Raw genomic sequence first — 11,780 nt, 5'->3', positions numbered from 1 at the left:
AGAAGCTATTGTTCTTGCCCCCACTTCACAGATGTGGAAACTGGGCTCAGTTGGTTCATAAGACAATAGGTGACAGTCCTGCCCTTGTTCCACTTTGCCATCTCTCTCATAGGGTCCAGGAGAGGGTGGTGCTGCCAAAGGGGGAACTGTGGTGTGCCTGTGAATGGGGAGGGGGGGTGGTGGCCAGATGCTTATAAAGTCAAACAGAGGAAACAAGCCAGGCCAAGGACAGGAGGCCACAGAAACCAGAGATGTCTCAAACTACTGCCTTGAGTTCTTCCAGAAACTTTCAGGCAAAGCTGCTCCAGTTTCCCTGAAATCCTTACCATGGGGTAGGTAGGGTTGACCCCTCCAATCCCAGACCCCAAAGTGGAACTGAGTTGGGAACCGGGGCACAGTTTTGTCTTTACTCCTCGCCTTCCACCAAAGGTGAGAGGGGCGGGGCAAGTACGTGGGTGGAGGGCTTGCAGTGGGGCAATCCTTCCGCCCACCTCTTCAAAGAAGGCTGGCTCTAACCATTCTGCTGCTCTCTGACCTAGAATGACTCGAAACTACAGTTCCAAGTAACTTTAAGAAGTTACATAACACAAGCCCTATATCCTACTACAAGGGAAGAAAGCGAAGCAAAGGCAAGTGGCTTGCCCAAGGTCATACAGCTGGCTGAGGTCTTTTAGTCCAGAATCCACTCAAAATTTTCTAGAAAATCCTAGGGTTCATAACTATGTAATTGCTCTTCACACTGTTTTTTTTCCCCCCACACTGTTTTGTATTACTTGCTTGCCCATTTAATCTTTTGGTTATATCTCTGTTGGGACTGTAATTCTACATGCTCCATAGCATCTGCGACAGAGCTGACTGACACAAGAGACAGTTAAGAAATAGCTGCTGCTGGGGCACCTGGGTGGCTCAGTCGGCTGAGTGTCTGCTTTTGGCTCAGGTGGTGATCTCAGGGTTCTGGATGGAGTCCTGCCTGGGGCTCCCAGCTCGGCAGGTCCCTCTAACCCCCAACTCATGCTCATTTGCTCTTAAATAAATCGTAAAAAGAGAAATGGCTGTTGCTGGCGAAAATGCCTGGGTTGGCCCTGTCTTCCCTGTATACTTCTCTAAGAGTTGGGGCAAATATCCTCCTCCCACTTTCTAACTGGCTTGAAACTCAACGTGGCAAAGGCCCACGACTACGGCAGGCCCTTCAGCCAGTGTACTAAGGATACAAGGTAAAGGGGAACTCAAACAGCCAGCAAGTGGCTTCTCTGAAGAATACCTGTAGTCAAGACCAAGCTCTCTGCCTGGCCAGCCCAGACACCCATCATGGGTGGTTTCCAGAGACTAAGGAGGATCCAGCCTTTTGGCCAGTTACATTTTCATTCCAGACCCCCCAGTCCTGGTAAGAAGCAGTCAGGATGAGTGATTTCCCATCATCTCTACCTACCTGTCACTGTTAAAGCTGCCCCAATCCTTAGTGGGGGCCTGGGGGGAAGCAGGAAGTGGTGGTATGTAGAGACATGGTATGCAGACACCTGGTATGACGCACACGTGGCCGCCCTCACCTGACTGGCAGCTTCTGCTGAGGTGACAGACAGGGCTCCCCACATAGGACAGCAGCACCAAAGACAGAGCCTGACTGACAGAACCTGGGCCCAGCTTAGTTCAGTGACCCTCCTCTCCCCCCGCAGCGCCACCCCCTCCACCTTCCACAGAAACAAACAGAGAGGAGCCTGGTGAGGGGCATGTCATCATTTTAATGATGTAGATCTTTGGTGTTTCCCTCATTAGCAGTCAGACTATCCCCTCTCCTCCCACCACAATGTTTCTATGATGAGTTACAAACAGAAAAGAAATCACATTTTCATACTAAAAACAAAATAATCAGAGCCTTGATTTCTCCACTAGAAACTACACGTACAGTTCAAGATTCCACATGCAACACCTTAAGTCACAGACCGAGACCTCACACTCTGACCTGGAGTCTCATCCCCTCCCCCAGCCTGGGGCTGGCTTTGGCCTGGGCTCATGGAATACTGCCACCCACAGGTGCTGCGCAGAGGGCCGGAGGGTGGGGTGGGGCAGGGGGAGAGCTTGGTGGACAAGCCCTGGGGGCTGGCCAGCCTACACCCCCCACTCCTGAGTGAGGACCTGCCCACCATCCCTTGACCCCATCCTGTATCAGACAAGCAGGCTGCCCCCTTCACTCCGTGGCTGTCCCCTATTAGTAAGTGCAGGAAGTTCCTGTCCTCAGGAATCTGGGAGCCTGGCCTGACCCCTGACTGTGGTCTCTGTGGGGTAAGATGATAGAGACAGGGTGAAGTTCTGGAAGGCTCAGAGATGGAGGTGGTTCCTGGGGGCCAGGCTGCTCCTCCTGCTCTTGGGCTCCTGGTGGCTCTGCCCATGCAACAGGTAGACAGGGCAAAGCTGCCCCACTGGCCACTGTCCAGAACGGTTTGGCCCAGATCTGGAAGACAGTTCACCCTTCTGGGGCTCTCTGCCCAGGGGTGAGTCTCTTAAGCCATGTTTCTAGGAGAAAGGGGAGGTTCATGGCAGGGATACCCACTTCCTCCTCCATTCACACGGAGCACAGCAGTATGGCTCTCCTGGGCTCCAGATCCTGGAAGGTTCTAGCCCCCTGAGGCAAGCCTTGCCCATTCGACTGCCTCATGCCCACTGCCTCTGACTTCCTCTCGACCCCCCAACCCTCTTGCTCCTGTTCCCTGATGCAGCCCGCAGCTCTTCCGCGTGTACAGTTCCCAGTCAGCTGTGAGGTCCGGTTTCTGCTCAGCGGTTCGAGGGGGAAGCACCAGTGCACACATGTGTCTCTACCTGTTCCGTGGCTCCCTGCTGGGGCCTGCAGCTTCCTCCCTGCCGCTGCCACCGCCATCAGCAAGGTGGTTGTTGCTGGTCAGGTCGCAGTGCAGCGTTGGTCCTTCGGTGCCAGGAAGGGGGAGAGGGGCAGGGACAGGGGAGGAAGAGGGCAGAGGGTGGCAGGGGGGGCTGGGGCGGCTCTCGCCCGGGGGCACCAGGCTGGTCCCAGGAGGCTGTCCGGGGGCTCAGGCCCCGCTCCGCCAGCTGCCCAGGCTCCGGGAGCAGTCCCCGAGAGGCGGAGGGCCGGGGCGAGGAGGCGCGGGCGGCCGTTGGCTCAGCGCCCGTCTGGGAGCCGCGGTGGATGCGGTGGCTGACGATGATGCTGTTGCCGAAGCCGCCCATGGAGGCCATGGTGGTGCTCTGCTCCCGCTGCACCACGGCCGTCATGCCCCCTTCCGCCATCAGCCGCTGGATCCTGCTGAGGGCGTCCTCCCCGCTCGCACCGGACTCTGAGCCTTCGCCTGGAAGGTAGGGAGCACAAGACAGGGGGAGTTGGGCGCTGATGGGGGCCACTGAGGCAGGCAGGCAGACCACCGTGAGGAGGAGCTGGGGGATTCTCTGCTAAAAGCAGAAACAAGAAGGGTCCAACTCCCTCCTTCTGAGACTGATTCAGAGACCTGAAAGCCAGATAAGACTCCTCAAAAATGGTCATAATTCCCATTTCTGTTTTACTGGTGGGGAAACTGAGGCTGAGGATGGAAGGAGGTGGCTGAGGCCACCCAGCCAGTTAAGAAGCAGAGCTGGACCAGAAGGCAGGCGTCTGGCTTCGACCCTTCTGGCAGTAGTCACCACACGGGTGAAGGTGGCTGGGGTGGACACACATGGCTTGCTCGGCCTGCCCTCTCCCTGTCCTGGGGAACGGGGGGCCCGGGCCCGGGGAGCGGAGTGCTGCCTGGTACGCGGAAAGAGAGGGCAACCCACAGGCGTGGCCCAAAGGCAGAGTCTGCTCTGCTTCATTTCAAAGCTGTGCTATCTTCCCTCAGTGTTGTTCTGTTTACTTCCTAAAAGCCCACGAGGAAGACAGGATTTTGAACTGTTCCCTAGAAGGCATTCGGTCTCCTCTTTCCCCACCAGCTTTCCCAGGCTGTTTCCCATTTACTGTTCTCCTTGGGCTGGGCTGGATGCCTGATACTCTCATCTTTCCCCAGAGACAGCCAACTGCCCAGGCCTGAGGATTCAGCCCACATCTCCAGGGAAGGAGAGAAGGTTCTGGCCCAGATCTGTTCCACTCACTAGCTGTGTGACCTTGGACAAGTCCCTTAACATCCACCTCCCTCAGTTTCCAGACTTTGGAAGAGGGATGAAAAGATCCAGCAGGCACAGTGCTGGGCTGAGGAAATGAGGTAATGGGCAGAGCAGGCACTTCACAGCGGCTGCAGTGATCCACCTGGGGGCTGGGAGTGGGGCTACATCCTGAGGGACCCTCCCCTCCGCCTGTGCGCAGCTCTCGGACTGACCCAAGCCTGTGGGCAGCTATGATCAAGGCCCCCGGGGCTGCCGGGGCTGGCGCTACCTATCAACTTATTTCCTTTGGCTACTTGCTGGACAGTTTGGGATTTTGCAGATTTGGGGGCGCTGATGGTAAGGGTTTTTCTTTTTTGGGTACTTATTGTCAACAGCTATTTTTGTAAGATTTTTTTTTTTTTTTTTTTTTTGCTCCCTCCCTGTCCAGTTCCTTTTCGCTGCTTGCCTTGTTAGAGCTGGATTTCCAGCCAGCCAGTTTCACAGCTTCGCGGTGTCTAAGGCCCCATTAGATCTTTCCCTCCTTGTTAGTGCTTGGCAGCCTCACGCCATGGCTCTTCGTCAGACGGTTCTCCTCAGCACTAAGCAGTGGGGACTCCGGCTGGGCTTTCTCCCTGTCAATTCTACCCATCCACCCCCCGCCCCCTAAGGCAGCTGCCCTTCCCCACTTCCCCCTCAGACAGCTCAGTGCCAATTCTCAGGGCAGAAGAATCTGAAGGGCTCTCAGCACTTCTCTTGGGGGCCAAGAGTGAGAGGAAAAGTCAACCTAGGGCCCGGGTGCCAGCACAGCTACTACCCTGTGAGCCAAAGGGCTGCCTGGCAAGGCCCCCCTGGGGACCTTCTTGTGCTCGCCGCCACCCCCATCGCTTTCCAAGAACTCTGTGCACCAAGGGCCTCCCAAACTGGGTCTGGGATGTGTCGGGGGCTGGCCCGAGGCCTGCTGGCATTGGAGCTCACTGTGCTGGGCTCTGTGCCTAGTGAACTATCAGCTCTTTTCATGTAGCTCACTTCCAGGGGGAGGACAGGGCTGCCCCTGGGGCTCTGAGGGAGGTGCCAGAGCCAGGTCCTCAGAGAGACCCTCCTGCCCTTTCCCACTGGGCCTGTGGCTTTGGCCCTGGCCACCTCTCACCAGGACTGCAGCTGTATTTCCTGGTCTTCTTGCTTATCTCTTCCCCTTCCACCCAGCCTCCATGCTGCTGCTAGTAATTACCATTCTAATTAAGCTCAGATTCACTGAGTTCTAGTTAAGTCCATAATCTGTTTAAAACCCAGCAGCTCCAAGAGCCCTCACAGTTGTCAAGACGCCTTAGCATGACATTTAAGGGCCCTCTGGTCAGGTCCGAGCCTCTTCCCTGACCGTCCTCCCTTCCTGCACCAGTGACCTTAGCAAAGCCAACTGGGCACTGCTGTGTGCCTGCCTGCCCCTGCTCACACACACTGTGAATGTCAAAGTCAATGTACATACCACCCTTCTCACCTGGCCTTCTGTGGACCCCAGCTGGAAGTGCCTGCTCCCCCCAGAGCCCTCACAATGCCCCATTCCTCCATGCATGTGTGCATGTGTGTGTGTATGTGTGTGTATGCGCACGCGTGTGTGTTTTATCAGTGGCTATGGTATCTCCCTCCAGGGCTGCAAGTCCCTGACGGTCTCAGAGTAAGTTTTATTTATCTTCAGGTCCAGTGTCTAATGCATGGTCTTGGACTTGGTGTCTATTCCACCACATGTGGCTGAATAAAAGGGCTCCCAGAGGCTGAAGACAGGTGCTCCAGACTTAAGGTAGCTTCTAAAACCTGGTCACATGTCACCCCTCTGCTGTGTGAGAAGTACTTAAACATTTGTTTCCTTTTTGGACTTCTTCTTCTTCTTCTTTTTCTTTTTTTTTTTTTAAGATTTTATTTATTTACTCATGAGAGACAGAGAGAGAGAGAGAGAGAGAGAGAGAGAGAGGCAGAGACACAGGCAGAGGGAGAAGCAGGCTCCTTGCAGGGAGTCCGACGTGGGACTCGATCCCGGTTCTCCAGGATCGCACCCTGGGCTAAAGGCGGCGCTAAACCGCTGAGCCACCCAGGCTGCCCACCTTTCTGGACTTCCTATTGAAGGAAGAGACAGTGGCTTCACCTCTGAACCTGATTCTCTCTGCAGTATCTTTGGATTCATGGTGCCTAACACAGTATTAGCCATAAACTAAGTGCTCAAAGGAGACGAGACAGAAGAAGTTAAACCATGCCCACGGACGGCTTCTTCATGGCTGTGAACTGTGCTTCTCTTTCAGGGAATTCCAAGCCAAGGCTAAGAGCCACTGGAGGCAGCTGGCACATCCTTCAAGAAGAAAACATGCTGGAGCTTGAGGAAAAAAGGCAGCTGTGGCTGGGGATCCAAGCTATTAGCTCTAGGAGCAGTGGTGGCCACAGAGGTTAATTCTGCTGTCTCTTTCCCCAGCAAAAGCATTTCTTTTTGTCTTTGAAAAATGGGAAATGGAGTTAGTGTTGACAGGACAGCTTTTCCTTGGCAAGTTCTAAGGTACTTTCTGGATGCGGAGGCCAGGATGGGATCAGCAAGTTCCCATAATGCCCTGTAACTACATTTAATTCTGGGACTTTCACTGCCCAGAAGAGGGAAGCCAGGCTGAGTGGAAGGAGGAGCTGCCCCTTCCTGCCCTCAGGGGACATGCTGGCCTTCTAGCTCCTCGCTTTCCACATCTGCTTTTCCCTGGCCCCGGGCCCAGGCTATTGCAGCGAGGCTAACTAACATCTTCACCAGACAAGAGGAGGCCCTGGCAACCTTTCTCCAGCAGTCAGAGACAGGGGAGTGCAGTGCAGCCAAGCTCAGGGACAGGCCTTTGCCTTCACTCCATTCACTCATTCCACAACTTCCTGAGTGCCTACTGTATGCCGGGCAGGCACTGTATTAGTATGGGGAGCAAACAGCGAGCCCAGGGGATGCTCCCCTTCGTTTCTGAGTGATGGGGTTGGGAAGCTTTGAAAGTCGATAACCCAAAAAGCTGAGACTTGCCGACTCTCCCTGTGGACAGCTCTTCCTAGAAGTCTTAGAGCTGAAGAGATTTTAATCAAATTTTTATAGAGCAAAAAAAATGAGGAGTAGCCTGGAAAACTTTTGGTGCTGACTGACAGGGAAAGGGCTAAGGAAGGAGCAGCCCCAGAACGTGAATTACTCAGGCAGAGCTGTTGCCCTCATTAATCCATCTGGGAACTCTAATGTGTAGGGGTGTGTGTGCAGTGGTATCCCCCCGGCCCCACCTTCTAGCTAAGTCCAGAAGGGTCAGCTGACTTCACTAAGGGTTTCTTCTCCATGTTCCTGCAGGTGGCCCCCAGTTTGCCAACATGAAGAGAGAGGAGGCAGGGCTGGGAGTAGAGGTGGTGGTGTGTGGAGCCACTAGGCCTGCCTGCTAGATGGGAAAGTGGGCCCAAAGAGACTCTTGCTTCCTGGTCCCCTGTGTCTTGCTACCAGAGTGGCAGGAGTGGTTGGTGGCTGATGGGGTAAGCACCTCAGAACAAAGCTCCTGGCCCCAGGAGAGACAAAGCTGGCAGTGACATACCTCTCTCTTATTTCTATCTACGTGAGGGGGTGCTTTCTGAAAAGGACTGGGATGCTGAGAAGACCTGGGATCCAGAGCTCTAGGCAAAGGTCACAGGGTACCAGACAGAGCGAGCTATCTGAGCCCACTCTGCCTGCACTCCAACATTAGACGGCTATACATGCCAAAGAGTGCCTCTGGCCTCTGAACAGTTCACCCTCCACCACCTGCTCTCCTCTGTGGGGTGGAGGCCGGAAGGGAATCAGGTTCTGGCCTCTGAAACTGGCCAGAACCCAACAATGAGTCATGGGCCTCAAAGGGAGAGGGCCCAACTTTTAAAAATCTCAGTTCATGGCGGTGAGAAGGACAGTGCCCTGTAGGGAGCTACAGTATGGAAAGTTGCTCCCTGGGGGGAAGACAGGCAAATTTGTTACCCTGCCTCATGCACACCATGGCTTTTCCTTCTATGATCATTTTTTGAGCACACAGCTCAACACAGACTGAAAGCATGTGTGTCTGCTGGTGGCTGCCTTGTTTGATGCTCCGACTGACAAGGGGGCTCGGGTGAGGGTAAGGAGAGGGACCGAGTGAGAACAGCCTGCTTAACACAGCTGCCAACAGGCTCCAAAGTGGCTCAAGCTCTACTGCTGGGAAGTGCTAATTGGTTCTCAGAAGTGTGAGGCCAGCACAGAGCCAGCCAGGGCTGAGGCTGGCTGAGCTACACCTGACGTAGGTGAAGGAAGGGGCCGGTGGTGTGTTGGCACAGCCAGAGTGGCAGGGAGCCACGAGCGTAATAGCAGCTGGCCTAGAAGCCCAAGGCCGGCGTGCTTGTCCCCAGAACAAGAGCTTGCAGCAGTGAGTCTCTCTGGTAGTCTTTTCCATCTAGGCCACCCTGTGTACTTTCTCTGGAAGAACAGCCTGGGTCCTCTGAGTTTTACAGAAGACGGAGGTCAGGGGACTTGGTAAGAGCAGCTCAGCTTGTTGGAAACAGTGACCCAGATCAAGGACGTACTGCTCCTGCCTGAGGAGGCTCCTCACACCACCAAGGGAATGTTCCCCAGGCAGATAAGAGGGTACTCCTTTGGAGAGGGGAGGGTCCTTTCTCAGCACTACCAGTCTGTACGGAGGGACCAAGTGATAGGACCCGCAGTCCTATTTCCCCCGTAGAATGCCAGGACTCTTACCTTCACCAGGACCCGAAGCTGCTGTCCCGGGCTCCTGGATTTCCCTCTCCGTCTGTGTTTCGGCATTCTGCAGCTGAAGGGCCAGGGTCTGGGTGCCCTGAGATGTCACAGAGGTGGTGGGGTTCCGGGGCTGCAGCCCAATTGCATTCATCAGACCCATGTCTCTGTCTGTCCTCCACGTGGCTCTGCTGGTTCTAGGAGAAAGAAAGGCAGACTGAAGCCAGGCAGGGCTCGGGACAGCATGCCTCACAGAGTTCCGCTTGTTCCCTGCCAATCCTCAGGGCACACAGTCCCCTGCACCAGGGCCTGCAGGCTCAGAGGACAAGCCCTGAGCTCGGCAGCTCCCCCCTCTCCACCATGGCAGATAACGCCCCCCGGATCAGGTCAGGCTCTGGAACAATGAAAGGCTGCAGAACCATCCAATTTTGCAGACCAGCTAACTGAGTCACTCATTAAGCAGTGAGTGTCTTTCTGGGGAGGCAGAGATGGCTGATCTTAGGACTCTTATCTACATACATTCAGGAAGCCATCAGCTGACATCGTTGGACAAAGGGTGAGCAGGAGAAGAGGGATCTTTTCTCTCTTAACTTTTCCTTCCTTCTAACTACATGCTGACAAGATTCCAGTTTAAATTCTTGGAATTTCCACTGTATCTCCATTTTGGAGGAAAAGCCCTTCTGGGCTCCTTCAGGGCCTTCCCACAAGAGAGCCGTGAAGGTAGGCAGCACAAGCTGACCTACGAGTAAGGGCCAGGCCCCCCCACCCCAGGATAGCTACAGCTGGCAGCAGAGGGAGCCCAGGACTTCCATGGCAGGCACCAGCCCCTCATTTCTAGCTGCTTCTGGGGACTCCTCCAGCTGTGCCCTGTAGGAAGCAGTGGTTGCCTCGGGTGTATTATTGACCCAGCACTTTTTCTCAAAATTTTCAGTCCTCATTAATAAATTAAGTGATAAGAGGATCAGTACCAGGTTCCTACTTTCTAACTGGCCCCTGGGGAGGGTCTGTCTCTGGGCTACAGCTCTGAGCAGCATGGTCCCTCAGGCACTGTCCACAGATTCTCCTTGGACCACGAGCACACTTCTTGGGGACAGCATCCCCCCTCTAGTGCTCCCTCTTCTCTCCTCACCCCGCTGTGTCCAGACACCATGGCCAGGATGGGAAAAAGCCACAGGATGTCCTAGTTTGTTCTCAATCAAGACTAAGAGCAGATGTTTTGTTCTCTTCCTTAGCCATAGAATATTTTCCTCAAATGAATTTGTGCAAAAGCTCAATGCATAAAGCAGATCAAAGAGGAGATGCTGTGGCTGAGGAGAGGCACCCAGAGAGCCCCAGAGCAGTCTGAGGGCACCGCTTGAGAGTCCATCTGAAGCAGGTGGAAGGGACAGGCCTCTAGCAGCTGTGCCCTTCCCCCTTCCCAAACTCACCCAGGCCTTTCACTGCTCCTGCTGCTGGAGTGGACAGTGAAGACAGTCTCATTTAGCTGGTCCCAGTAGTACTCAACACCAGAGTTTAAGGCCCTGAAAATCAGTTGGGAAGGGTGGAGGGGGAAAGGTGGAGAACATTAGAGAGAGAATGGCCAGAACTCCTTACACTTCCTGAGCTTTGGCCCAGCAGTCCTCTTTTGTCTCTCCTAGGGCTGAGCTGAGACCAGGACTAGAGATTCCCACCAGGATGCTCAGTGCTGGAGCAATGTGGATGACTCTCCAGCAGCCCAAATGCCTGTAGTGGTGGGGTTTTAGCCTCTTCCTTCCTCTGAACAATGCCTAACCAGCTCCTTCTTGGGACTAAGAGATAGCTAAAAAACAGCCACACTTTACATAGGCAGTGGGTTGAGTGGTTTTCAGACATAAAGAAAGGAGCTAAGATGGCAAATGAGAGGCTGGGGAGGCCCTGGAGAGACAGGGTGCCATGGACAGCCCTGCCTAAAGTGTGGGCTTAGTGCTTTGAAAGGGAGAAAGCATGGGTTCTTGTTACTGGGTCTTCTCTGATGCCAGGGGTGGGTGGGTTGGGGGGAAGGCCAAGAGGAAGGAAAATGAGACACCTTACCATTATTAATTGGCCTTGAGCTCAGAAATCTAAGCAGGGGAAAGCCACCACTGAGCCAGAATGGCCCACATGGCTTTCTGTTCTAGAGCTTGAGCCTCCTTTGCCAGGGCAGGCTGAGAAGCAGCTGGGAAAGGTGCTCCTAGAACCAAAAATGGCCCATGAGTGCCCCAGAGCCTCCTACTAGGGTAGGAGACAGAGAGCCTTGAGTGGCCACTGGCCGCACCGCTGGCAGCAGAGAGGAGTTTCTATCTGTCCAGTTCTCTAGTTGCCAACCTTGCCCTGCTTCCTCCTTTCCCTGTAATGGACCATCAAGCAGTTTCTCCCAATCTCACATGGGAACTGCCACCAGAAGGGATGCAGTAGCTTCTCAAGTTTCTACAATGACCTGCCACCCAGGCAGGAATTCTGTTACACAGACTGCTCTGCTTTTAAGGATTCCTTCCTGGAAGAGGTGTTACCGAGCAGTTGCTGTGGTTGAGGGTGGGGTATGGGTGGTGAAGGTGGAGACAGGAGATGGGGAAGAGGTGTCTGAGCTCATCAGAACTCTGGTGTCCCAGGGACATCCGGCTGGCTCCGTCGGGAGAGCATGCAACTCTTCACCTTGGGGTAGTGAGTTTGAGACCAATGTTGGGCATAGAGCTCATTTCACAAAAAAACAGGGCAGCCCCGGTGGTGCAGTGGTTTAGTGCCTCCTGCAGCCTGAGGTGTGTGATCCTGGAGACCCGGGATCGAGTCCCACGTCGGGCTTCCTGCATGGAGCCTGCTTCTCCCTCTGCCAGTGTCTCTGCCTCTCTCTCTCTCTCTGAATAAATAAATAAATCTTTAAAAACAAAAACAAAAACAAAACCCTGGTGGCCCTGTGGAGACTGTAAGAGACCCAGCCCTGCTCCTAAATGGGACACAGCATGCACATGTG

At 54.4% G+C, this 11,780-nt stretch overlaps 1 protein-coding gene and 1 long non-coding RNA gene across 2 annotated transcripts in view; one reads left to right on the top strand and one right to left on the bottom strand.

Moving 5' to 3' along the window:
• Positions 1 to 1,719: 1,719 nt before the first annotated feature.
• AMBRA1 (autophagy and beclin 1 regulator 1) overlaps positions 1,720 to 11,780 on the bottom strand; it is a 170,062-nt gene continuing 160,001 nt past the window's right edge. Inside the window, 4 exon segments of the mRNA XM_038563409.1 lie at positions 1,720 to 2,981; positions 2,983 to 3,317; positions 8,819 to 9,012; positions 10,243 to 10,335. Of these exon segments, the coding sequence (XP_038419337.1) occupies positions 2,811 to 2,981; positions 2,983 to 3,317; positions 8,819 to 9,012; positions 10,243 to 10,335 (793 nt within the window). The 3' untranslated portion in view covers positions 1,720 to 2,810.
• On the top strand, positions 3,941 to 10,027 carry LOC111090970. The gene is made up of 4 exons (XR_005373458.1): positions 3,941 to 4,199; positions 5,774 to 5,875; positions 6,372 to 6,512; positions 7,421 to 10,027. It is a non-coding gene; the product is annotated as an uncharacterized LOC111090970 (long non-coding RNA).

The sequence above is a fragment of the Canis lupus genome, chromosome 18 (assembly GCF_011100685.1).
Source record: "Canis lupus familiaris isolate Mischka breed German Shepherd chromosome 18, alternate assembly UU_Cfam_GSD_1.0, whole genome shotgun sequence".
Taxonomy (NCBI): Eukaryota; Metazoa; Chordata; class Mammalia; order Carnivora; family Canidae; genus Canis; species Canis lupus.
Note: the sequence above shows the minus strand (reverse complement) of the source record. Positions and strands in the feature narration are given on the sequence as shown.